Consider the following 27,977-nt stretch of genomic DNA (forward strand, 5'->3'; position numbering starts at 1 on the left):
GGAACAGCCCTTCCCTCTAGTGGGCAGTGAGCAGTAAGAAACGGGAACAAGAGTGCCTCCTTTTTCCAGAGTTCAGCTGGGAAGGAGCACTCTGCCGCAGGGGCTTAGGGCAGCTTCCTTCCTTCAGTATTGCTTAAGACGTAGGCATAGGAAAAAAAAGACTGCTAGCTGTCCCTGGTCCAGTTTGCATCTCATTACTTCAGACTGAGTCATGTTTATAGATAGTCCTTCTCTCACAGGCTAAAGAGCCATTGCTTCTAAATGGCACATTGTATTCACCCTTTGACCTTGTAGATCATTAAAAAAAAATGAAATAAAACACAGATTTTTTTTTATATAAAAAAACCCAACTTGTAAAATATCTTTTAGTATTTTAGACTGAGAAAACAGATATAAACTCACTGACTGTACTGGCCAACCCAAAATCTTCACATTAACTATGTTTTTGCTTCCAGAACTAATTGCTAAATTTGCCTGAAGGGTCTGAAGATGCTGTTGTGTATTTAGTGGAAGTTTCAAGGTATAGAAATGTTACACAATCTTAGACAGAATTATGTATCATAGGAAGAATCCACGTTACACATGGAATCCCTCTGCATCTCAGTTCAGTCTGGGGAGCTCAGTTTGTGTCTGACTAGCGGAGTGTGGTGAGGTGACAGACAAGTAAGGTTTGGAACACGGAAAACCCTAGATATGTGGCTTCCTTTGAGATACAGGGCAAATGGATGTCTGTCTAAAGGTAATGCATGCAACCAGCCAAGGGATTCAGTGCTAAATCTTCAGTACCTTCTGTGTCAGAAAAGTATTAATAATGGCAGAGTTCTAGAAATGTTTCTCCCCTAGAAAACTAGACTGGAAACCTGGGCACATGAATCCCTACAGAGTTCAGCTTATGCCTTATGAATAATTGAGGTTCATCGATCAGGGTGGCAGAAACTTGAAAGACAAATTTTACTGTTAGAAAGCAATATTTATTTGTTTGTTTGCTTGTTTGTTTATTATCAGTACTGAGACCCTGAAACAGTAACAAACTGTTCAGCAACTTAAAAATAAGAGGGGGTTGTGTGTTTTTGTGCATGTCAGAAAGAGAAGGCTGCTGATTTTCTCAAATGTTCTGACTGGGGTTTGGCTAGTAGGTGGAGCAACTACTACCTTCTATACTCCTCATTGGTGAATTATAGTTGCATGAAGCTTTTTAACAAGTTTTTATCTCAAGATCAAGTATAATCTGTGTTGGAATTGCTGCCCTGTGAATTCCAAACTCAGGGCAAAAGTAGGGTAAAGGCAGCTACAAAATAGAAGACAAAACTGTAGGAAAGAAACAAAATCAGAAGGAGCTGCAGATGGTGTAATTTTTTTTAAGAAGGAATTCCTGCATTTTTGCTCCTGTGCACTGAACAATAAATTGTTGCTTTTAATAATTTTCCAGCAGAAAAGAAACCCGTATTTGAGGCATTCAGACTACCAAACAGGAGGAAAAGCATTGGCCTGAAATATGTATCACTTGATCTATGAAAACAGGAATTACATTGCTGGATGATGGAAGAAAAAGCTTTCAAAAACCTGGGGATAAAGATGCAACAAAGCTACACCTGTGATTCTGAATTAAAAAGAAAAAATGTCAGAAGACCACTATGCTACAGCTTGCAAACCTCTGCGTGTTACAGTCTGACAATAATTTAGATGTGCTGGTGAGCCCTACTTAAACTGACTTTCTTTTTAATTCAAAAAATTCTTCAAAACTACAGATTGAAGAATAAATAAATTAAGAAATCTATTTCAGGTGGCTGGGTGGGGATGAGAAATGAGGTTGTGAGAGAACCGTGAAGGAAATACAGACACACGTGAAGGAGAAAGTGGAGTGGAAGTTGGAGTATCTGAGGAACAAAAGAAGAAACTCAAGAAGAAAGCTGTTGGAAAGTAAGAGTATGGCAATGATGAAGGAGATTCTTCCATCCAGAAATCTCTTGCTCGTTGTCCTCATTCCACTTCTGCTGCTTCCTCTGCCACTGTTATATTCCAGCAGTGTAAGTACATTTTAATTTTCCTTTTAACAAAGTCTGCGTGCAGTAGGTAGTCATACTGGATAAGTCTGCAGTCTGCAAAAAGAAAGGCAAAGACGTAAACAAGCTCAGCTCTCAGAAAAAACAAGGACTCAAATTTGAAGGGCTGGGAAGTAGTCATTGTAAGAACCAGAGCTACCTTGAGTCATGCCACAAGTGGAGCTGAAGAATGAGAGGAAGCAAATAAACCATTGCTTTAAAGCAGAAATATTGCATCTCTTGTTTTTTGACAAAAATGTGTGTGTGGAAGAAGGAATAGAACAAACAAATCCATAAAATTTTCTATAAAATAGAGATCTTCAAACAATCTACTGTCATTATTTTTTAGTAATAAGTATGTAGGGAGGGATTTTCATTTAGTGTGCATTTATAGGATAGTGATTCGAGCAAGGCAGGAGTTAGGACTCTGTGACAGACACGTATGACCATGCATGGCACTGACTAGACTGAAGCAGATATGAGTATCTCTGCTGCAACATTGGAGCTCTGGCAGTAGCTCATAAATGATGGCTCAGAGACATACACAACAATACAAAGGAGGGAATTCCCTGTACAGCCCAGGGAATGGAAGTGAATCCAGCTGCACTCCTGACACTGGTTTTGAGCTACTGAGTACTGTTGTCCATGTGGTTAAGTCTCTATGCACATCTATGCAACTATAAACCGTAAAATAACAGTGTTTTCCTAACTTATAGAGACAGTGATGTTTAACTTCTCAAAATTTGCAATGTATTAAAAATCCTACGGCTTGTGCTTTCATAGTCCGAGACATAAATCTGGCCAAATTGTGCAGCAATTTCCATTCCTTCCTCTAGCCTGCTAAAGATGAATTCTTCCTTCTGGTGTCAGAATATTCATGAATACTATTACTTTATCAAATAGAAATGCATAGGATTAGAAATGGCGTAGCAGTTTTCAAAACCCAAACCCTAGTATTTTTTTTTGAAAGAAAAACAGAATTCATAGAAGGGAAATGTTCCTTCACCACTTTGCACTATGTTGCACTTTGAATGAATTTTCCTGCTCTGAACTTCAACGTATGTCTTGGCTGTCTCTTATAGCAGTTTCACATCTCTGAGAGAGGGGATGAACTACAGACAATTGTACTTTCTTCAGAGAACAGCAGGATTCACCATTCCCATAGAACCTTGTTTTATAAAAGGGTTTAATCTCTCCCAGCATCACTGGAAAGGCGGCACAAGAACAGATACTCCTTGACATGTCCATACCACACCCTAACTGCAGCTTGCTCTATGCCCCTTGAGATCCTCTCCATGGAAATGTGACATTCATTGCACTCATGTTTGCTCCCTACTGGATTTAGAGGCACAGGATGCAATAAGGGAATTCTTTAATAACCAAGGGAATGTAATAGCATCCATCATACCTGTGCTGAGACAGAAGTTCACTGACAGCACTGCTGCAAGAATTGCTATTATACAGTACAATCTCCTCTGTGCTGTTATTCTGCACCTCATGATGTTTCTTTACAGCAAAGTGATATGAAAAGCTATCAGATGACATTTTACATACGCTTTATATATACATGTATGACCACAGATGGTGAACTACAGTTGTGAATCTGACCCAGAGTTGGACAAATGTTTATAATGCTGTTAAGAAAACATCTAGACCAAATGTTCAAGTGGTTTAGTGTAGTAATTACTTTGTTACAATCCATTGACCGTAATTACTTCTTAAACCAGAAGATTAAATTTGTCGCCTGAAGAATTACTTATATTTTCATTTATCAGACAATTATAGTAATTTTCTGTCTTTCTTATAGAGATCAAAATTACCAGGTGGTTTATATTTGCATTTCTGCAAGGAATCAGTTTGCAGCTTCTTTGATGTATAAGCACAACTCTGGAAATGTCAAAGGAGCATTACATGGGTAGTGGCAAGAGCAATCAAAGGGAGCACAAAGACTCAGAAACGTTTGTAGATACAGCTTACAGGAATTATGTCCACAGCTTCTTATCTATTTTTTTTTTTTGTGAGAAAAAATGATTGGGTATAAAATAAACCTGAGAAAATTTGTTTGATTTCTTCTTGTCTTTACAAAGTTTATACCCAAACTATGACTTTTACAGCAGGTTTGACACATGCTTAAGTGCCTTTCAGGCCATGACACATACAGAAAAAAGCATCATGTGCTTGACAGACTGTGCATCTTTTTAACCCTGTCCTTATTTCCCTCATCTTTAATAATAACATGGGAGCATTTTTGCCTCTTTTTTCTCATATTATCCTCCTATTTTTCATAAAGCCACCAGTGATACCATAAAGTATCCCACATGAATTCAGTCAGTTGTGGACAAGGTCTCCTATGACCATTGATCCTATGGTCACATTGAATCTAATCAAGGACACATGGATGAATCCTCGGAAGTCAGCAGGAGTTGCTGCAAGTTGCAAGACCTTCAGCATCAGGTGATGTTGACGTGTTCACATGCCAAATCAACAGACTGGACCCTAAAGCACAGGTCTTGTTCTGAACAGCCACAGATGGCATACTTTCATTCACCTTTGTTTTTATTTACACAAGCTGATGGGAGAGCATTGTAGTGTGATCCCATCATCTCACAGATGATAGTACAGAGGCTAGACTACTTTTTTGCACACCTTTACCATATGCCTACATGCAAGGTATGCAATGCACATCCTTAAGTGGGAGAATCTCCAACATAGAGTTTATTCTTTTTTTATCACTCTGAGATCCTCAGGTGTTTTAGTTACAAAAGCTTTATGTGTGACCATTATTGTGGAATTTTTAGCCATAGCTTCCATTCAGCTCCTCTTTTTTTTCCCCTGAGGGGCTGACTGAAGAGAGATAGTAGTCTCTCCAGCCATCACATGTTTTCCTGTTCCCTGCTTGAAGTCCTGAGGTGGGCTTAACAGTATTTTTCAATTGTACCTCAAGAAGTGAGAAAGGTAAAAGAGGTAAAATTGCACAGCCATCACTTCAGTTCAGTACTTAGTAGCTCTGGTAACCATTAATTAAATATATAATTTCTGTTTCATTAAGAAGAGATTGTTAGAGTTTCTCTTGGAAATGAGATGATTTAAAGCACTGAGAAAATAAATAACGTTGGTAGACGATCTGATTAAGTTTCTAGTGGAGATTATCAAACTTGTCTTTCCTAGTACTTGCTACTCAGTTTTATGGTATTTAAAAATGTGCTTTATTTTAGTTTTGTTTGTAAACTTATTACAACTGAGTGTAAACTGGTTACCCACTCTGTGTATAGGAAACACAAAGACTCAGTGCCCATACCAGCTAGGTTTTGATAGAAGTGCAATTTCACTTTGTCCTATTCCTTTTCCACCAACAGTCTAGCCTACTTTATTGCTACATACAGAGATATAATAGAAAATAACAAACTATGCTCAAAGAAATTAAAGAGAAGTATATTTTTGGAGAGAGAAAATAGTTTAGATTCAGATCAGGATTACATTGATTTTATGAATTTTGGTAAAACTTATTTTTTGGATCTTACACCTGCACTGCTTTAAAATAAAAGTTAATGCTTTTTCGTTAAAAGGCATTTTTCTCCTCAGACAACTGCTGGATGTCATACTGAGCCCATGCAAACTTATTGATTTATTATCAGAAACTAATGTGTTAAAAAAATAAAAGCTATGTCAAATAACTAGTCAATAGGTCACAAAAATGACCCTATGCTCTGCCCTTTATGGAATATTAACCATGAAGCTTAATTTTGGTAGAAGTCACTGAGCAGCAAGATGGTTAATGTTTAAGAACCAATCCATTAGCTTCATGACACACATCTAAATAGTTCTACCTTCCTAGCAGATGGTACTAAAACTCTCTCATGCCTGTCATTTCCCTTTTTAAATTGTTTCCATTTATAAGTCAAAATTATTTGTTTGGCTTTTTACTGAATAATCACTTGAAGTTATTACAAACCTAACATCAGTCTTTGGAGTTTCAAACAGCATAGCAATTCCATTTTATAAAACGCATGCTTCAGAACCCATGAATATTAAAAAAAACCCTTTGATCTCATACATTCTAAACCAACCTTCTCTAGCCTCTCCTAGATTTTTCTTTTGGTAGCAATGAGGATACAATTTCAACACAATCCTTTTAATATTTTGCTGGAGGGCCTGATCATAGAGGACTAGTAAAACCTGTACTGGGGAACTTAAATAAATAAGTCCCTTTTCTATAACAGTTAAGGAAGAGAAAACACATATGTATTTTTATGTCATTCGAGGTACTTGTCCATATATAAATAAACAATCTAGAACTAAATTTCTCCAATAACCATTCAGATACACTTTATAGTCTCTAAAGTAATTGGAGTTTATCTGATTCAAGGAAATTATTTTTCCTAATAACCTTATTTCAGTTATTTCTGTGGCCTTGCTTCCTTGAATCAGAACAATTTTACACTTTTCTGAAATACGAGCCAGAGCAAGGTTTGAGAGCTAATTTAAACCAAAGTTTCTGAGTAAGCTTATCTGCAGTTTTCAAGCAAGTAAAGAAAAGGGTACATAGTAATCTATATACCCATCTTAATTTTTCCTCTGGGCTGTGTTTTTCCTGTTGTTACTACAAGCTGTACTAAAAAACATGAAACAGCCAATTGTGGCTCTTTGTTAGGTGTAATGTAAAAAAAAGCATGTATAAACATGAATTTAAATGCAATTATTGCTTCATTCCATTGAACCCACATCCTTGTATGGTCTTACTTTAAACTTTACCACCTTGTCCACAAAACTGATAGCAAAAAAATAAGCTGAAATACATATTTATTGACTTGGACATGGATCTGTGGAAATTGCTTGTGTGGCTTCTTGAAAGCTGCTCAGTTAGGGAGTCATCCAGTCAGGAAACAAAATTAATGTGAATGTGTTCACAAGGCTTCCACGGTGGGGCATTAAGACATAACCTCTGTGCTTTCTCCTTACAGGAAGCCTCATGTGCTTACGTGCTGATTGTGACAGCTGTATACTGGGTCTCTGAAGCAGTTCCTCTTGGTGCAGCAGCCTTAGTTCCTGCTTTCCTATACCCACTTTTTGGAGTCATGAAGTCCAGTGAGGTCAGACAAGTGCGCACTATTTTAGCACTTAATCTTCTTACTCACAGTTAATTATTTGAATGAAGCTAATCTTAGTGGACTAGCAAGACTAAGAGGTGTTGGAAGAAGTGTACATCTTGAAATGTGTGACTTGGGCTGACCAGCTCTTTCTTCTACTGAAGACAGATTAAGAAATAGCTGTATTAGCCAAGTGTGTCCACCCTATCAGCTACTGCACCACAAACAATTGTCACAACCTATTGCATCAAAGGGTCCTATTTCTCCTGCAAAGCCACGTGAACGGCAGTTATGGGATAAGCTGTAAAATTTCATTCCAATTTTCTTTATTATAGATGATATACAAAGTGTGAATCTATGTATTCTAAAACCAGTTACCGTTTACTGTATAAGACTCGATAATTTTGTTACTCAGGTGAATGTCTAGACCTTTTTCCAAGCTGTAAACTTAGTGCTGCCTTATTGCCATGAGTTCTAATGCACTGGAATAGTTGTGCGAAAAAAGTCTCTTTGATAGTTCTGAATTTGCTTAGTTATGTTTTGGTAAATGTTTCTTCTTTCACGATATGCCAAGAATTAATTTTATTTCATCCAGAACTTCTTTTTTCCTGATTTTTGTCTATCCTTTCTGAGGGGTGAGAGGTCATACCACTTCATTTATAAGAGCTAGAAATACAGATAACAAGACAGAAAAATATATAGCAATCATAAAATTGTTGAATTTCTAACACAATCTGGCACTGGGCATGCCCATAAATAGATGAAGCCAAGCACGAACCAAGAGTTTTATGACCTGCCTTATTTTTCCCAATGATCTAACAACTGTGTAATATAATCACGTACATTTCTACACCAATGCAGTTAAATATTCTCAGTAATTCATTTTCCTGCCATAAAGGTAAAGTAGTTATGCGTTTTCATCACAAAATTCTGCAGCATATTGGAGAAGGAAAATTTAAGGGCAACCTGTCAGAAATTCAGTGTAATATCAAACTAAATGATAGTGTGACTACTGCAGAGAGTGTATTATGTACTTTATCTTTCAAAGTAAACAATTGTGATGATGCTGCAGTATTTGCAGTAGAAACTGAAGACTCTTGCCTAGCACTTTACACTACAAATAACTCACAGGGGCTTAAGAACATGATCTAGTGTGTCCTGCAAGTGTACATGTGTATTAATAAGTATATCAGGATTCTCTTGTTTCTCCAGAATGACTGTGAAAGGGATAAAGGAAAAGAACGGATTCTTTGCGCTGCTGGCTTGATGGATCCAAGATCCTTTTTAACAAGTTAGCAGGAAAATAAAGAAAGTTAATGAGAAAGAATCCAGTGGAAGAAAGCCAAAAAAGTGGTATTTAAATGTTCTAATACACAACTGTGATGGCCAAGTCTATTTAGGTCACTGTGTGGATTTGTTAAACAAATATAATTAAATACTTAACTTGCTACAACTTGCACAATATATAATTAGTGTCATTCTTGCACATTTATGGAGGTGCATCAGTATAACTGAGCACAATGGAAAAAATACCGCTTCTGCTGATTTTAATTATTTTAAAATGCTGGCATCTACATTTGGTTAATGGAATAGTTTTGAAGTGAAGAAACTATGTTTTGGGGAAAATATTCCAACAACAGCTTGGGAAGTTTTGCATCAGAATGAAGTGAAAAATTTAACTAGCTTCCAGGCATCTGTTTATAACTTTGATTTTCTCCCACTTTGTTTGCTTTCACAAGAACGCATGAGAGAGAGAGAGAATGTTTTGATTTGCTTCATTATTACTTTTGCAGTCGCTTCACAGAACATGTTCTCATATCTTAGCAAGCCACACATTCAAGCATGCTACTTTAGAGGACCCATTTGATGAATTTTGCTCATCCTCCTTTAAATTAAGTTCTCTTTTTTGAAACTTTGCCCTATTTTCCTGATACAATGGAGACGGATTTCCACTGTGAAAGGAAAGGATTCACAGCCTTAGTGAATCAACACAGCAATAACCCAAACTTTCTTTACTGCAAGCGGAGAATGTGTCCCTAAATCTTTTCCTGAAGGGGACGTCACATTTTGCCCAACAATTGAACAAGACAAAATAAATACAAACAAGACAGACAATGGCGTCTCTAGAATGAAAAAGCAGAAGAACAGGAATTAGCTGCCTTCAGTGCAGAGGTTTGTTTCAGAGTGGCTGTTTCAGTTTGGGCCTAGCTGAGTATAATTAACTGTAGGCAGTGAACATCTTCTTCAAAGAAGTAAAATTTCTCTTCATCTCTTCAGAGCTGAGGAATCTACTAACAACTAGGTTATTTGTAAACATACTGTGAAAAAGATTAAAGATAACGTTCTGATTTATGAACTCTTAATTTTCTCCAGCTCCCTGTCATTCTTTCTCTGGGTGGGGGGGAAGAAGTCAACAGTACCATACTACTTCTCATTCAGCATGCTCTCTGCATATGGTAGTTACTACCTTTTTAACTGATATTTTCCCCCTTGCCCTTGGTGCAGGTGGCTGCTGAATACTTCAAGAATACAACTTTGCTCCTCATGGGTGTGATTTGTGTGGCAGCTTCAGTAGAAAAGTGGAATCTCCACAAGCGAATTGCCCTGCGTATGGTCATGATGGCTGGAGCAAAGCCAGGCATGTGAGTGAACCTTTGACTTCGGGGTAGTCTGAGGCTGACAGCAGCAGCTTAAATGAGCAAATAACAACTCCTAGTTTTCTGTCCATGGACAAAAGCTCTTTTTCTTACTCACCTTTCCTTTCGGAGTTTGAAAGCTCACAAATTTTCTCATCCTCTTTCTGTCACCGACTCCTTGACTTGTTGTCCGTTTGCATTCTATTTTTTACTGATACTGATTTTATTCTCTCTGTTCCTTCTTTGCCTGTTGTTTAGCAAACACAAAAAGATGCTTAAATCCTGGATATGCTGAAAATCACTCTTTCTCGTGTCACATGCTAGTTTCCATGTGGGAGAGCTAATGGTTTCCAGTGATATGTTGTCTTACAACAGTTCCCAGCACAAGGCAGCATTTTATCTGCACACAGCATGGTATTTTGGCAGCCACAAAAAGAAAAAGACCGCATGTAGTTGTCAGTTGACTAATGAAAATGATAGGCATGGAGGCTCTAATATTTCTGAAAGTGCCTCAAGAACATTTCCCTGTGTTGTACTACAGGTTGCTTCTTTGCTTTATGTGTTGCACCACGTTGCTCTCCATGTGGCTTTCCAACACATCCACCACAGCCATGGTGATGCCAATCGTGGAGGCAGTGCTCCAGGAGCTAGTGAATGCTGAGGAGGAGCATGAGGTCATCAGTACCGCAGGCAGCACCATTATTGAAGAAAACGAGGCAATAGGTATTTGTCAATATTGGCCATTCTTCTCTCATTTGTTCATCAGTACACAAACACATTGACAAAAATTATTTCAATTCTATCAAGGTCAGAACCGTGTGACCTCTGACAACAAGGTCACCGATCTATACTCTTTGTTTTTGTACTCCGATATTTCTTTCAAAAAATAAAGTAAAATTTCAAGATGTGATGGGAGAACTGGAGTAGGGAAACTATTTATGTTGAATTAGGGCATGTTCTTGAGTTTGCGTGTCAAAAACTCTTAAGTCATAGGATTTTATGGAGTTGGAAGGAAACCTCTGAGGAGAAAGACAACAAAATGTAGAAGAGGTGAAAAGTGTGCTCTATGACAATCCCATACTTGCCCATTCTAACCCCGCTTTTCCAGGCTGCCCAAGTCAGAGCAGGAGACACACACACACAAAAAAAAAAAACTATGAAAACACTAAGGTTCTTTTCATTCATCCATTCCCAGAAAGAAAGGATTTGGGAAGAAAAGAATCTCTTTTTTTTTCCTATTCACAGATTCCAGGCTGAAAATGATGCCATCTAACTTTGCCTATTATACATAGGTATGATAGTGTTTTAATTGCCAGAGGCATGTGATCAGAACAATGTGACACAATGAAATGCTGCATGAGGCTCAGAGAGTAGCTGAGAAGGTTCAGACAAGATTTTGATGTCCCCCAAGGGCTCAGCTCAGTTCTTACCCCAAGGGCTGCTTTCTCTTCCTTCATTGCAGGTCTCAGCGAAAAGCATGGCCAACCTTCACTGGAGCTTATCTTCATCAATGAGAAGTAAGAATGAACCCTGTACATCACAACTAGAGATTTGAGTCCTGTTGCAATGAGATGAAACCAGGAGTAGAGCCAGGAAGGGCAAGCAGAATCTTACAGGAGAACGCTTTAGATGTGACCAACAAGGAAGGCCTATATGAGAAATAAGACTTATGTAATGGTCTGGATCTCACTAAGGCTTTCTAGGATTCATTTACTTTTTAACACTATGGTCATTTTAGAGAGAAGGAAAATGGTTTGAAAGATCTTCTTTTGAAATCTGTGTTTGTGCTGTACAAGAGACTGCTGTCCACATATTTTGATTTCCGCTTCCCTGAAGGAACAGTGATGGAGAGGATCTAAGTGCCCACAGGCAATATCCAGAGGGAAAACTCTTACAGAGGATTCCTAAGGAAAGCCTGAGCAGTCAAGATCATTCAAGAGAGAGATAAGAATACACAACCAACAAACACCACTCCTCCTCCCCCACAAAAAACCCTGTAAAGTTTGAAACAGTAACAGCTTCAACCAGGTCTCCATTTGGGGTAAAATCTAGTAAGGTGAAAAGGGCAAATCAAGGAAATAACTAATTTCTTTGTTAAATTATCAAATTAACTAGCATTTCAAGATGCACAGCAGAACACACAAAGTCATTTTCTTAAAATTATGTTATAGGCTAAATCCTGAGGAGCATCTTTTTATAAATTGTGAGAATAAACTTCACAATGCCTTCATGAGATCCCTCTGTTTTGTTCGCAATTTTTCAAAATAAAAGAGAAAAAAAGGTCTTGTTACACCTTTAAAAATTACTTTAAAGCAAACAGTATCATTCAAACAGTACATACTCATGACTTTACACTAGCTTGCAAGATCTAAATAATTTTCTCAGTAATCTGGAGACTAATGGGTTCTTCAATATCCCCTCTGCTGTTACCTATTTTTATCCCAGCCGTATTTTCAGTGCAATATAGAATCAAATTTTCAGTGTGGCATTGTGCCATTAATGCCTTTAAGCCCTATTGAAGAGTGTGCGTTGGATATTTCATAACAGAACTACTGTTAAAATACTATTACTTGAAATAAGAACTTGAAATTTAATGAGAAAAGAAAAGTATAACATCTTCTGGAATTAAATCTGTTTTCAATGTCAAAGTAAAAGTTCAGTGGATTGTTAGCCATTGGTCCCCATGTCACACATGACGGATTTTGTGAAGGTTTTAATGTGGCACATTTAAGTGCTCACAAGTAGCGTTGGAGAGGTTGGAAGAATGAAGAACTTGAGTAGGACAAGACAGCACTACCAGTGATTCACTCCACTACACTCTGAGTCCATACCTAGAACGGGATATATACTACCTTGAATATATATTTTTTTCTTTCATAGAGGTGGAACCCCATTGCTACACAGCTAGAGATAGAGCTGTGTGAAACATAATGGTGACTTTCATTTACCTGGCCAGGATACCACATAAGAGGCACTAATAAATGGTATTCTTCACCATTTCAGTGGGCATAGTTCTCCCGCACATATTGTCCCTTCTACCAGTGATGTATGCCTTTTGAGGGAGCTGCATGTACAGGCATTTTTAAAGCATATTTTCCTTTCTTCGTTTTTAGCACTACTACTACTGACTTCAGCTCCTTGATGCAATCAAAGGTATTGTCATAGGAAATATCTTCTGAGCTACACTGTCTTCTAATGCAGGGAGCATCATAGCAGAGTCCACATAGCACTGCAATAAACTGTTGTTTCCTTTATTTCAAACAAGTACTGGTTGTTGGCAGAGAGCACTTATTGCAGAATGTCCTGCTTTGTGTTTAACCTGTCAGCCCAAATCAAGTCGGGGAACATTAGCACCGTAGTGTTTGTTGTACTTACTGCTGGAGGTCCTGAGACCCAGTCAGCAAACTAACAGTTCCATTAGGTTCCTAGCAAGCTCTGATATGACCTCTTTAATGTCATATTGCCAGTTTCTGCGGCTGAGTTAGCTCAGTTACTAGAGCAACCTCCACATATGACAAAGTCATAGGTTAAATTCTCCTACAAGGCAGAGGGAAAAGACCTAAATGTTATAATCTGATTTTTAAGATTACTTTAAAATAAAATCAGGTTCTTGTTTTCTCTTACATAATATTTTTGCACAGTATAAAGTTTACGGCTAAAATTTTCAGGGGGTTGTTTGGTTGGTTAGGGTTTTTTTTGTTTGTTTTCCCCAAATCCCACTACCCATAACATTTACAAGGCACCATCACTTCTAATCTAAGTGCTCCTAGGAACAGAAGAAAGGCTAATCTAAAGGCATTTGCCTCCCTACAGAGTATGAATGGTGTGCACATGATCGCCAGTCCTATTGGAACAATGAATTCTAAGAGCAGTGGGCAGCACTTACCTCAGGTAAGGAGATGTGAGACCCCAGGGGTGAGAGAAAAGGCATATGTGAACACGACCTGCTCCACATTGTTTCATATTTTTCCTTGTAAACTCTTACACCTTCATCATCCTAGAACAGTCATGGCTTTGCCCTTTACTAGTTCTTACTCCCCTTTCGATGCCTCCTGCATGGGTATTTTCAGAAGATCCTCTCCCACTGGGTAGTACAATTCATTTAGCTTTACATTCAGTAATGTGATCACAAGTTTCCCTTCTTATTTGGCTGTTCCATCCAATTTTTGCAAATCCTTCTTGGAAAATAGCCCAACTCAAAAGTAACAATCCCTGACACACAATATCCTACTCAGAACTAAACCGGCAGCAGGCATGGACCATTCATCTGTTCAGCCAGTTCATTAGGCAGTCTTAGGATCCACCTCCTTTCGGTCTTACTATATATTCACCCTCAAAATCTTCCATTACATCAGTCTATTCCGGTATTTCTACTTCTCTTAAGTGGATACAAAACTGATTTCTCTTTGTATTACACTTACATAGTATCTTAATAGCATAAGCTGATGTCCAGGAAATATTAGACTAAAATCAACAAACAAATTTGTATTCACATTCATCAGAATCTGAGTGTGTGTTTCCAAAAAAGGTTAATAGGCTGTTCCTGATAGTTAATTTCTTCTTATGCCAGTTTCCCATACACATACAGTGGCTGTTTTGTAGCAGTTACTCACTTCACTTTTAACTTACAGGGATTTTAGCCAGGGTACCTTCGGGATGATGACTGACTTTCCAACAAAAACCCAAATCCAAATCAATAAATCTGTTAAATTTATCTATCTGAACCACTTGCTGCCTTTATCCTGATCCCAAATTGCATCCTTGGGTTGCATGTGAAGAACTTTAAAGAACTGTGCTTTATTTTCCTGTACAATAACTTAATTTATGAACATGGAGACTTTCCTGTCACTGCTAAGAAAACTTCTTTTGGAGCAATACTTTCCTGCAGCTTTTCCTTCCATATTCCCCAGCTTTTTGCATGTAATTTTGAGATGCCTAGCACTCCACTGCTAATTAGAGGCCTTGAGCCAGTATAAGTGCAAAAAGTCCACTAAGCATTTGTCTGGTGGCTGCTCATAAGCCTCAAGGATTATGAATTCTTACTGCTGCAGTACTGGCATCCTGCCCCTGTAGTCCACAAAAGCTTTTGGTATCCCGCTGAGATTCCAGTCGGAACTGGAGCTGGCTGAAACCATAGCCAGAAGTCCGATTACTGTTTGTCCTACATTTCTGCTACAGACCAGGCAATTTCAGGCCCCTGGACAAGTTTCTAGTTCTGATCCCAGTTAATCCCTGTGAAGAAAAAAACTGCTCCCTCTTACGCAAACCTGTTCTTTCTCTGGGACCAGTACCACTGTGGCATTAGAACAAGCTGGGCTGCTGTTCTGATCACCTGCTTTCTTTGGCTAATTTATCCCCTCACAGGCTCAGATACTCGTCCTGCCTCCTAAGCCCTCAGAACCGGGTCTGAGCACTAAGTACCGGTATCAGACCAGACACGACCACATGGTCTGTAAATGCCTCTCACTGAGTATCTCCTACGCAGCAACCATTGGTGGACTGACAACCATCATAGGGACCTCCACTAGCCTCATATTCTTAGAGCACTTCAACAAGTAAGTGATATTGTGATTGTGGGAGAGTGGTGGCTGAGTCATTATCATCTCCATGGCTTTCCCTATGGGTTATTTACTACCCCAGGGGACTCTTGTAAGACAGTCTCCTGGAAGGAAATTTTGTCTCCTCCTCCGCTCCAATGTTATTACTACTGGTTAACAGTTGAAATGGGGAGCCTAAGTCAATATATATCCATGTCTTTCTCCTATGCAAAATAAAAATTCTTCAGCATACGATAGGAATTAATTTTCTCCAGAAACTTCTTTTGATTTTACAAATGGATTATCATGAAGGAAGCAGCCAACTTCGAAAAGTAAACAATAAATCCCTAAAGAAGAAATGTTATAAAATCAAGTTCAAGTTGTTCTATGGGTTCTTAGAAAATGAGTTTTTACAGCAAACCTAGAGGCATCTAGTAGTACTTGGGCTTGTTAGATCTTGCTGTTACAACAGTTCTATCAAATATCCATATCATACATCTTTGTCAGAGCCAGCAGACTATAGGCATTATTTGTGTGGTCCACGATAAGTGTACAAAGAGATTCTGGGTGAAATTGTTCTTAAGTCTGCTGGCACTAAGAGGAGCTTTAATAAAAACCATAGGCAGCACCAGAATTTCACTCCTGGTAACTCCAAGTGGTTTTGAAGCTGGCTAGGCAATACAGATCATCTGATCTTAATAGTGCTATATGGCTCATCCATTGTTCAGGCATGCCCAATTATTTGAATTCTTTGGTAATTAAGTTTGCTATGCACATGTAATGCAGCTTTTGCAAATACATACTGATGTAATTATTCTATGATGCCATGAAAATATATGTACAGGTAAATGTGTGTACATCTATGCATATTGGTGGTGCCTGTCCTTTTACTTTTCTAACCTCACGTGCATCCTTTTTTATTCTTAACAGCCACTACCCAGATGCTGAAGTGGTGAATTTTGGAACCTGGTTTTTGTTCAGTTTCCCCATCTCCCTCATCATGTTGGTCCTGACTTGGTTCTGGATGCATTGGTTGTTCTTGGGTTGCAAGTGAGTGCAGATTCTTCAAGATACACGGATTACAAAAGCAAGGCAACTTTGGCCTCTCTAAAACATGTCTCATAAAGATGTTTCCAGTTGCAAATGACAAAAAGTAAGGCATAACTTTCTTCTTACCAGAACAGCTATTGGAGGAAATCTTATTGCTTAGCTGCACTGTACAGACAGTAGTGGTATTGCTGCTTGAGAGTGAAGTGTCTAGGTATTGCTGATGGAAATTCTTGCTGTGCATTCAACTGATTTTTTTACTCCCATGACCATGAGGATCCCATTGCGGACAAAAAATCGTGGTTTAAGTCCATTCAGAAAAGTACAGCTTAAAAGATGAAGACACAAATAACTGCAAGTGAATAAGTTACTTTTCAGACCAGGCCCTGGCTTAGTGAAATCAGTGTAAGACCACTTAAAATTAAAGCTAAACAGATTCCATATATATTTCTCTTTAAAGTGGAAAGGACTTACAGCCTCAGATATGAATATCTTTTGATATCAGTAAGTCTATCAGTCCCAAAATAAGAGCAAAGCTCAGTCTCCTAGTTCATTTGTACCACACATTCTCTTTGCAGAGGCGCTCAGCAGAGTTAATGAAAATTGACTAAATGTGCACATTTAGAGTGGATTAGTTAATCTGCATTAAATTGTGGTGCAGATACATTTACTAAGAATTAAAGTGACCCTAATTTGATTTAGTTTACTCTTAGAATTAAGCTGAACTGACATCAACTATTTATTTCACATAAGACAATGACTAAAATGATGACTTTTCCTTGTTGCTGACCTTGACTAGATTTGAAGATGTAATTTAGAGGTGAATGGCTCCATGGCCTTCTCTCAATCAGTCTCCTGAGCCTTGTAATTCCAAATTAAAAGGCTAAAATAAGTCCTTCTATACATTTTTTTTTAAATCTTGAGAGGAAACAGGCCTTAACATGGCTCCCAATTACTTTTTTTTAAAAAAAATATAATTGAAATTCCACAGTGCATCCAAGACCTCATGCTGATTAATGTTGTTCTAAATAACAGCAGAGACTGAAGAATTATTGACTTTTTGAGAAGTATTCACTTGATTTCAAGCCTCCTTAATCTCTGACTCCTGTTCACTGCAGTTCATTAAATAACATTATGTTAGGAGCTTGGCTAAAACACTCTGCCTTCACATCCTCCTAAGCCTAGAAACACTAAAACACATTGAAATAGCTACTTAGTGCCAGTGCATAAATGTTTACTGAATTCCTGTAATGTTCTTTTCCTAGGAAGACCAATGTCATCAATCTATTCCTACTTGGCCTTGTTGGAACAATATGTCAGACTCATTTTTTAGCTCTAGACTAGATCGAAGGGGAAGGATAATGGACTCACCAAATAATTTTTGTCAGCAAATCAGAGCTAAGGGTAGAATCGTTACTATAGAACTGGCCACTGTAACCCATATAGCTCTTCTCTTCCTGCAGCTGCATTGCTGTTGGTGGATTTTATTGGAGTCTAACAGCAAGGCTTGCAAAGAAATTTGAATTCTTATAGGTGCAGGGCAGTGCTAAGTGGACTAAAACAAAGTGTCGCATAGATGCCTATTTATAAGTTAAATGAAAATCCTGTTTAAGACTTTTTGCTAACCATACAGGGACTGCCTTCATCTTGACCTGTGCAAATTCCTTTGAGAATCTGGCCTTAACCAGATAAGTGGAGAGAGATCGTAATCCATGGTTTGGCCAGTGCGATGGTATGGATCTTTAGTGGGGTACCAAATGAGATATTAAAGTAGCAGGAACTACAGAAGCAGGCCATTGTGTTCCCACAGTACTTCAGTCACTGGTGTCCTCGCTGCTGCAGCCTGTTTTAGACTGGCTTAGCTACAGAGGTTTTTTAACCCACTCCATGCACCTCTGTGTGACAAAGGGTACAGCTGGAACGGAAAAGCAGAAATCTGTTTCTCAAAGCACAACACGTGGCAAAGGAAAGAAAACTAGAAAGAACAAAAGGAAAAATTAACGTAAGCTTGAAAATACCTTGAATTCAGTCAGAAATATGCAGACTTCGTTAGAGTATGAAGGCAAACTGAATGAACTAAGGACTTCACCTAATTTTCATATACATGTATAGCATGTTTAAATGTATTCAGCTATGAAATGTGCTTGTGCTTCTATGTCTCTGGCAGAAGTACAGCCACTTTTCACCTCTTAGCCTCTGTGGCAGAGGCATCTGTGCTACATCAATTATGTCTGGTTTAGAAACAGCTAGTGTTAGTAGAAGCAGACAGGTTATGAAAACTATCAGGATCCTCAGCACAGCTTTTTCCCTTTATTTACAGTGAATCCTGAATATTCAAGTCAAACCTGGGCTCAAAAGCCTCCTATATTTTGGCTGACTCTGATCCGACTGGGAATTATACAGTTTCCCCATTGAAAAATCAAAATCTGGTCCCTGTCACAGTCTTTCCATATGATGAGAGAAACTAGCCATAGCCTTTGGAAATTAGCCATGGCCATGACCAGCTCTTTGAGGAAGCTTACACAAAGGGTGTCCAGTCATGGTTTGTGACGGTTCAGTGAAACCAGTCTGTAGTAGTCAGTGCACCCCATGGACTTTCCTACTCTGTCTAGGATTGATTCTAAGAACACCTGGAAACTAGGTGTACGCAAAGATTATACACAATAATTTCCCTTCCACTTGCCATCAGTCTTTGCCTCAATCACATCTCCCAACAGCCATCTGGCAACTGGAATTTTCAGTTTGCTCAGTTGTTATTATTTGTTTATGACTTTTTTTTTTCACTTGATGCCTTTGTCTAATTGTACTATACTATTTTCCTCAGTTTTAAAGAGACTTGTTCTGTAAGCAAGAAGAAGAAGACCAAACGGGAAGAAATGTCAGAGAGAAGAATTCAAGAAGAATATAAGAAACTGGGAAATGTTAGGTAAAAGAGATCTGCTTTCCTCAGGAATTTGCCTCTTTAAAGAAGATCATCCTCTCACACTGCCCTCAATGTTGCCTTTGGCTCATGTAAATTATTATTAAATTATCTCTCTATCCTCCTTCCCAGGACAGAAGTAGGCTAAATGCAAAAATGAACTAAAATCAAAGTCTTTTTTACAAGCATGCTTTTATATACTCATTTATTTACTTCTAAAGAAAAAGGAAATAAAAGGAAAGATTCAGGTTTACACCACTGTCCAAAGGTGATCTGAGTTAAGGCTTGTCTCTACCTTTGAACTATATCAACAAAGGAGCCCCCTTTCCCAATTTAGGCACATACTTATTTTGGTGGTTGGAAGTTTACTGTTAGCAAATGTTTTGTAGCATTCTCCCATGCCACAAGTTGTCCATCCCTCTCAGCTGGCCATAATCTTTATTCATGGTGCCAGTGAATGTCTCTTATAACAGATTATTTTGCAAGACTTTCATTTTTCAAAAGAGATGATACCTCATAAAATCCATTTTTTCCAAAACATTTTTGTGTTGTTCAACTGAAATGTTGGCAGATCAGCCTCCTGAATATGATTAACTCTGAATCGAGATTGTTGTTCAGACTGTACCTAAATATGAAAACATACTTAATTTAAATCTATCATAAAGGAAAACTCAGTATCCTCAAGTCACCTTATATTTATTCCAAGTGTTTAAAATCTGTGCTAATTTACACTGCCATTTGCTCTTATGCTTTACACTCTTTTAAAAAATGTAATAGAAAGTGTTTACAGTGGAATAGAAACAAGAGCTTTACCTTCTTAACACATTTAATCAGATAATAATGCAAATACAAAGCAAGCATTTATAAATATTTTCCTTCAAGTCTTGCCCATGAATGACTGAATTGAAAATACAGACAGATATTTTTAGTCTATTTTTTTTTACTGGCTTTAGATGGTTCTCAGCTGGAAGCCAAATGTTGGATTCTTTAATTCAAACTAATCTTCTATTCTCCATATGTTTTTTTGGGTTTTTTTATCCCTTTTCTGGAACCAATTTCTGATCTCTTGCTTCTGGAATTTGCTCTTGAGATTTTAGACAGACCTTGGGTTTAATTTCAGGCTTTTTTTTTCCCTTTCCTTTTTTTTTTTTCTAGCTATCCTGAAATGGTAACTGGATTTTTCTTCATTCTGATGACCTTGCTTTGGTTTACTCGTGAGCCTGGCTTTGTACCAGGATGGTCATCTTTTTTTGAGAAGTAAGTGAAATTCTGTAAACAACTGCAAAGTAATATGGCCTTGCATATTCTAACTTTCTGCAATAATTTTTAGACTTAAAACATCTACAGCCACTTTTAAGAATGTGGTGAAAAATGAAGTATTTATTAAAAAAACTAGAATTATTGCTTTTAGACTACATCTGTTCACATGCTGGCAAATGGTATTATTTCTCAGTAAGCAGAGTGAAGCAAGTAGAGAAAGTAAAATAAACATTTTAAATGTAAAGACGTAGGAGAGATGGATTCTGAAGTTAAAACATTTTAGTGCATTAGTAGAAAAGCTGTCACTGGAAGAGATTACAACTGTAAGTCAAATTAAAATGTTTCTTTTTCCATTTTAATTTGAAATAATAATTTCTGACAAAATCTGGGTTTTTTCTGATAAATTTTATTGGCAAAATGCCCATTTCAGTTAAATATTGCAAATAATTGTGTCTGAAGCAAATAATTTTTCTTTTATTTCAAAAAAATGTTGAAACAAATTATATTAGCAGTAACAACAACTCCTAGTGCATATCAAAGAATAGGTGATTTGAACTTTAATTTTCTTTACATTTCTATTGCATGAAATTATTTCAGTTTTTCATCCTGATTTTGACAGAAAAAAACCTATTTGTCATACTGGAATTTCATGAGCATCTCTGGAATTTGGCACTTCTCAAATTACTTTTTTTATTTTTCAGAATGAGTTTTAAACATTTAATTTAAAATCTATCTGCAGCTCATTTCTAAAGAATCACTGGAGTTTGGCTTTTACCCAGAATGCTTTCTGTTTCTTGCTTCTAGTAAACACACTGTTTTTCTGAGTTAATAGATTTGCAAACCAAAAGGGATTTCTTTTTTCACTAGGATGTTAAAAATTGTTGAGCAGTGGTTGAAATTGGTTACAGGAGTAACTTTAATAAATGGGAAAAAAAAATCCAATTTGTATCCTTGATGCAGATGTATTTTCCTAGTGGGCTGTTTTTAAGACTTCAGATGAGGAAATAAAACTCCACCTGCAACATTTTGCTTGGAGCCATGTACTTTGTTTGGGAATGTTTCTGACCGATAGTGTGTTTTTGTGATAACCCCACTGTTTCTTTCCTAGGAAAGGATACCGAACTGATGCCACTGTCTCTGTATTTCTTGGTTTTCTCCTTTTCCTGATTCCAGCAAAAAAGCCATGTTTTGGAAGAAGGGAAAAAGGTGAGGAGGATGCAGCAAGAAAAAGATCTGAAACATTTTTCCAGTGGCTTTAATGACATTTTTCTGTTCTCTACAAAATGTTTCAAGAAGAGAATTTTTTGTGGTAGGTCAGGGTTCAGTTCCTTCTCTGATACCAACATGAATTCCCTTTTTTCTTTGTTATTTTAATTTTTTATTGTCTCATTTAGATTACAAATAGATCTTGTATCTGAGGCCACTATCTCTTCTGTGTTTACAGAGTTACCAGAATTTAGGATTGTTCTAGGAAAGGTTCAGATGGAGTTCCATATAGAGAACTGTAATACAGATGTTTGCAAATTGGCTGAAGATAAACTCTAGTAAAGAATTTGGTCATCACTTATACAGTGATATCATTGATAATCATTGATAATGTCATAAAATAAACATAAAAGAGGTCTGTAAACATCAGACAAAGATCCAATTTTGCACAATGATTTTCTCACAGTCTTCTTGATGATAATAATGAGAGTTATTTTACCTTCATGTTTGAGTAGCACTCACTGGTACTGAACAGTTTGCTGTGCCAGGCTTTCAGCAGTCCTGTATGAAAATAAAATTGCTTGCATAGAATCTTATGTAGAGATTACAAATTTATTTATTTATTGTATTTTTTATACTGACATATATCACACAGTTTTTAGGAAAAATGACACTCTATAGCTCCTATGTCAGACATCTGAAAAAGTAATGTCCTTAGATAAACTCTAGGGGCATAAAATGCACTTTATCAAGCTTCATCGCCTAATGGAGAGACACCCTTTTTTGAGAAAATAGTGCCATTGTAATTCCGTCTTTACAGTTTACAGATAATTTGTGAATGCATATACACAACAGAGCACACAGTCCCTCAAAAAGCTATAGAATGAAATGCAAGGGTTTACAAATACTCACATCGACAGAGCAGCCAAGGGAAAATTAGGACACTTAATATGCTGCGTTTTCTAAAGCTGAGATAATCACAGAAATAGGCTACATGTTTCTTCATCTCTCTCACAGTTAATTCTCAAGATAGCTCCCGTGATATTACATTATTCCCACTGGTATGAAAAATGTGAAGGTCTTTGCAAAAGGCCAGTGGAATATTGGTCATATACTTGCTTTATTTTGATATAGGGGATGGTGAAAAATCAACAGACATTAACACACTGGATCCCATCATCACCTGGAAGGACTTCCAGAAGACCATGCCCTGGGAGATTGTAGTGTTAGTTGGAGGAGGTTATGCCTTAGCAGCTGGATGCAAGGTATTCATTTATATTTTTTTTCATCCTCCTAAAAAACCTGTAAATGTGGACTTCTTTCCTTTTGTATGCTTCCCAGTTTGGATTTACAATGTGGCTACTTTCAGGTTTGTACAAAACCTAGTCCCTACTCCCTGCACTCAATGGATGGCTATATAGGTAACAAAAGATGGTTAGGGCTCAAGTCAGTTGTGTAAGCATCTGCAATTTCAAGTGCTTTAGAATATCGCGATGTTTCTGCAAGGCTGGCAGACATGACACAGGATCTGAAGGAGACCTCATACATTCTCAGCTAGACTGGATATTCCTCTTTAGGCAGCTGAATCAAGCTTCTACTGGATAAATCATACTCTGGGCTCTACTGAATGCTGTGAAATCCAGTTTGCTGAACAAAAGGACAGGCAGGAAGCATTGACCTGAACCCTATTTATTTGGTAGTATGATTCTCTGATGCAAACTGTCCCCAAAAGAAGAATCTGCTTTACAAACACACTAAGTATTAAGTCATTCTTGTGCTTCTGTCCTTTCTCCAGACCTCTGGCCTCTCTACATGGATTGGTCGGCAAATGCTCTCCCTGAGCAGCCTTCCCTGCTGGGCTGTAACTCTGCTGGCCTGCATTTTGGTGTCCCTGGTAACAGAGTTTGTTAGTAATCCAGCAACAATAACCATCTTTCTGCCTATTTTATGTAGTATGGTGAGTAAAAACAACGACATTTTTAGTCTGTTGTTTCACAACAGGATCGTGGGAATGTTTCAGGACATAGGGGTATGGGCACTCTGATCACATGAAACCTAGCCTTGGTTCCCAGCATACAGTTCTGCTGCTTTGGGTTTACGAAAATTACTAAACTTAGGCAGATAAAAGCACATTTTAGCACCAAGAAATTATTCAAAATAGTAGTCATCCACTTACTACTTGTAAGAAAAGACTTTAGTAGTGAAATTTATGTCAGATTAGAATGTGTTTAAGGGAGTGATTTGTTAAGTATACTGTCATCTAAAATGAGGTGTTTCTAAGGGACAGAAAAAATCAGGAGGCTGGTGACACAGGCAGAGGATGGGGATACAGAATTCATTCTATATTAGAATAGCAGTTACAGAAAACAGTGTTATCTCTTTTTTTTTCAAGTAATGTGAAACTTTTCTTACCAAGAATACAGGGTATTAATTGTGTTTCCCTACTACAACAATTTTACTGGATTGTCCCAAAGTACGTTATGTGAACAGCTCTGAGGTAATGTGAAGATATGGTTGGATGGAAATAAGTAATTATGTTTTTATGGCTTATAATTTCAAATTTACCTCTGCTCCATGCAGAAAGGGAGTCCTGCAAGCAAAAATTTAGAGCAGTTATTTCCTTTTAGTAGTCTGAACTGCCACCTTATAGCAGTCCTTTTTTCGACTGTAGAGGAAACCTGGAGATACTTCCCTTTCCAAAATTAAGTCAGTCTTATAAATATCCTTGCATTTCCTTCTCACATATAACTAGACCATAGCAACATAAATGAAAATGAAAAATTTCACCACCACTGAAAGCTACAATGGAAGAACAATTATACAGACCACTATAAAGAGTATTCTATTATCTCTGCATTCTTGTCATGCATGTTTGGACCACAAAAACTTGTTTTCTTAACCACCACCCAGGAGGACTTTGCATAACGATCTTAGTATCTTCAGCAGCTGAAGGAAGTAAGTTCCTTGTGCCAACCTGCTGTTACTTTTCTTGGATGAAGTTTGAAGTGGTAGTTAGTGTTAAGGCTCAGAAGACACAACACAGAAGACACAGAGAACAAGTGAGAGGAAAGAGCAAAGAAGTCCTAATAGCAGCAATCTCCACCCTCACCCAGTGTGAAATGGCTCAAGAGAAATCCCTGGAGCCTGAACAGCTCCTAATTACAGCACTACCAAACAAACAGAAACAATTCCACACTTAGGTTTAGAAACTAGGGAGGCAAGATTCACAGAATCTCATTTTCTTCATGTAAAGCAGAGAAAGTCCTTTCATTCCAACTATGAGCAGTGAACTTTGTTGTTTAAGTAAAATTTCTCTCCTCCTCTCTCTTCCAGTCAGAAACCTTGCTTATCAACCCTTTATACACCCTGATTCCTGTCACCATGTGCATCTCATTCGCAGTGATGCTGCCAGTGGGTAATCCTCCAAATGCCATTGTCTTCAGTTATGGGCACTGCCAGATTAAAGATATGGTAAGTTTTGAGACTGAGTATGCTTCAAGCATATGCCATGCTTAAGCAACCTCAATGCTTTGTCCACAGTAAGTCATGTAGTTACCAGCCTGCTGTCTGTGGTGTAACATCCCATTATGATTATCTGATTGAGGAGTTCAAGTGACGAACTGAGTAGTTCTCCAATAAGCTGCATCGAACACTGTCCATCACTCCTTGTTACTCCCACAATACTCCCTGATCCATAATACTTACTCTGATTTTTTTGGCTGTATAAATCAGTATATGTATTTTATCACTGTATATTTGAGCCAGTATACATACATATATACACCCTAATGCCCTTGTTTTTCCATGGTAACTGTTTTTGATCAAGTTGTCATTGATCATTCTCTGATGTTTTTTGCTTTTGTAGGTGAAAGCTGGCCTGGGTGTAAACCTGATTGGCCTGGCTGTTGTCATGGTGGCAATAAATACTTGGGGAATTAGACTCTTCCAGCTGAACAGTTTTCCAGAATGGGCAACCGTCAGCAACATCACTAGGCAAACATAATATCCAATGAAAAAGATAAGGCAAAGGAAAAGTGCAAGACCAAAGCAAGTTGAGACAAAATATTAAACTTACTTTGCACATATGAAAGAAAGGAGAAAATTTGTGTATACATAGAACCAGGATCCATAGCAAAACCATGAAGAAAATCTACAGGGAGGTCTTCTGTATAAGCTTTTCAATTTTGAAAACCTGTGTGAATTAAAAGCAGAGATTAGATTTGCACTGTTGTTGCTTTCCCTGTAATACCATAACTCTGAAAGAGACTTCACCTCCAAACTCTCTGCCTATGGCTTTGCCCTAGGACAATTATGCAGGACTCAGAAAACAGGGGATAAAGGACCCCAATGACAGAAGACAAGTATATATATACTTGCGCATATTCAGTGGTAGAATATTCGGTCCTATCATTGCCTCCTACTGTGAATGATGTGTGAGTCTTATTCCCAAACCCAGACTTTTATAAGTCTACTTCTTTTAAAGACATATTATTATTCTTCTTTTGAGGTGAGTCATCACTATGCTGGGAAAAAAAAAACACTTTGCCAGCTAATGCATATGGCCTGAAAGGAAATACAGCTACCAGCTACCAGCTACAGCACTTCAAAGGGATAATAGAAAACACCAAACAGTTAGGAAGTAGAAGTCTCCAGAGAAGAAGAAATTTTTTTCTACTGCAATAGCATAAAATTTCCAGTATTGCAGTACTTGCAATCTCTGTTTTGGAAGGAATAGTTGCAGAAACAGAAAGTTTTGGTCAATACCTTCTTTCCTTTATTATTGTACTGCTGTAGCAGCTTTTTCAAAGAGAGGAAGCTGTGACCAGCAAAATCTCACCAAGCCAGCAAACTTATTCCTCTCCCCTCCCTTTGGCTGCTGTTTAGATAGTTATGCTCATAATGATTCCCTTGACAGAAAAAGTACAATCTCATCCAAGATGGCACTCAGTGCTGCTCCATGAGTAAGAAGGGAGAGGGCTGAAGTGGAGTGGTGCTGTGGTATCTCCTCATCTTGTGCATTTGCTTGAACATCACACCCACCTGCTCTCTAGCAGCCCAGAGAACAGGAACTTCAAATGTAGGAAACTGTGACATAGAGCAGATAACTACCAAACCAAAAAGCCAGTCTCTTTATCATCTGCAAAGTGGATGCCCTGCTTTTTCTGACTGGATCCTTGTGGTACTCTGTAAAACTTCTCTTGTATTATGTCCTGGTTTAATCATTTCTTTAATGCCAATGCATATAAGCTTTATGTTAGGATGATTTGGTCTCATGTAATCACACTCTTTATATAAATACTTAAATGGATTTTTATGCTTTCCATTTCTAATCTAGATTCTAGATGTTAGTGTGAACGTCTATTCTGCAAAAATAAAACGTCAATAAAATAAATTTTTCACTACTGCATATTCTGGTGTTCTATGAGATTATAAATAGGATATATTTCCTCTCATATGCAACAGGCCCCTAGGGAAGTAGTGTTGAGACAGCAGGAGGAGTTGGTTTACTGCTTCTGTCAAAATGGAATGATCCCACAGAACTGCCTCAGAAATAAACATATACAGTAAGAGGTCACAGGTTGGCAGAGGGGGAGCAATCCCCATACCCTCCTAACCCATGAAACAAGACCTCAGCCTCACTTTTTTAAATCTGCACCTCCTCCTCAATTCACAGGAATTGAATTGTTCTCCCTATTGTGTGTTTGCTGCTCCATTGCACCACAGCATACAAAACTCATGTCTACCTTTGGAACCCTCCACACCACTCCAATTCCCCTCCTTATGTGTCTTCCTGCTCACCATCAAGTGGCTGCTGCTGAGACCCTGATATGGTGGGCCCCAGCCTCCCTTCTGGCACAAGCTGCGGTCCCCAAGCAAGGTGCACTCAGTACCAAAGCCTCTGTAGCAGGAAAGAGAGGCTGCAATGCCTGTCTGCCAACATGGGCAACTTTCTCCAGGAACCAGCACTTCAGAGGGTAGAGGTGTCTGCAGTACCAAGGATCCTGTGCCATGCACAATGAGCAGGACATCTCTATATTCACAGTCCTCAAAGTTAGTTTCAATCATTCTCCCTCTGCTAATAAACTCTTTCTGGCTTGTTCTCTTCCCAGCCAACTAAAGGTTTTAGTTGCTCTGCGCCTTTTACTACATACTCATCTTCTAATCCTTTTCACTTCTCGCTTCATTCAACACCATCTTCAAATTGCCTAACTGCTCAGCAACAAATCACTCTCCACCCTCCT

At 38.0% G+C, this 27,977-nt stretch overlaps 1 protein-coding gene across 2 annotated transcripts; it reads left to right on the top strand.

Annotated features, from left to right (window-relative positions):
- The first annotated feature begins 1,105 nt into the window (after window positions 1–1,105).
- On the top strand, window positions 1,106–25,811 carry SLC13A4 (solute carrier family 13 member 4). Of its 2 annotated transcripts, XM_054056588.1 has the most exons (17): window positions 1,106–1,691; window positions 1,784–2,027; window positions 7,004–7,132; window positions 9,635–9,771; window positions 10,307–10,488; window positions 11,228–11,282; window positions 12,879–12,918; window positions 13,579–13,656; window positions 15,130–15,320; window positions 16,233–16,352; window positions 19,174–19,275; window positions 20,425–20,526; window positions 21,638–21,735; window positions 22,870–23,000; window positions 23,531–23,692; window positions 25,069–25,206; window positions 25,601–25,811. In XM_054056588.1, exons 2-17 carry the CDS (start codon window positions 1,929–1,931, stop codon window positions 25,736–25,738), a joined length of 1,902 nt encoding a protein of 633 aa, XP_053912563.1. In that variant the 5' UTR covers window positions 1,106–1,691; window positions 1,784–1,928; the 3' UTR covers window positions 25,739–25,811. The 2 variants fall into 2 exon arrangements, with proteins under 2 accessions (XP_053912563.1, XP_009558841.1); XM_009560546.2 differs by having other exon boundaries at window positions 1,106–2,027.
- The last annotated feature ends 2,166 nt before the right edge of the window (window positions 25,812–27,977 follow it).

The sequence above is a fragment of the Cuculus canorus genome, chromosome 1, assembly GCF_017976375.1.
Source record: "Cuculus canorus isolate bCucCan1 chromosome 1, bCucCan1.pri, whole genome shotgun sequence".
NCBI lineage: Eukaryota > Metazoa > Chordata > Aves > Cuculiformes > Cuculidae > Cuculus > Cuculus canorus.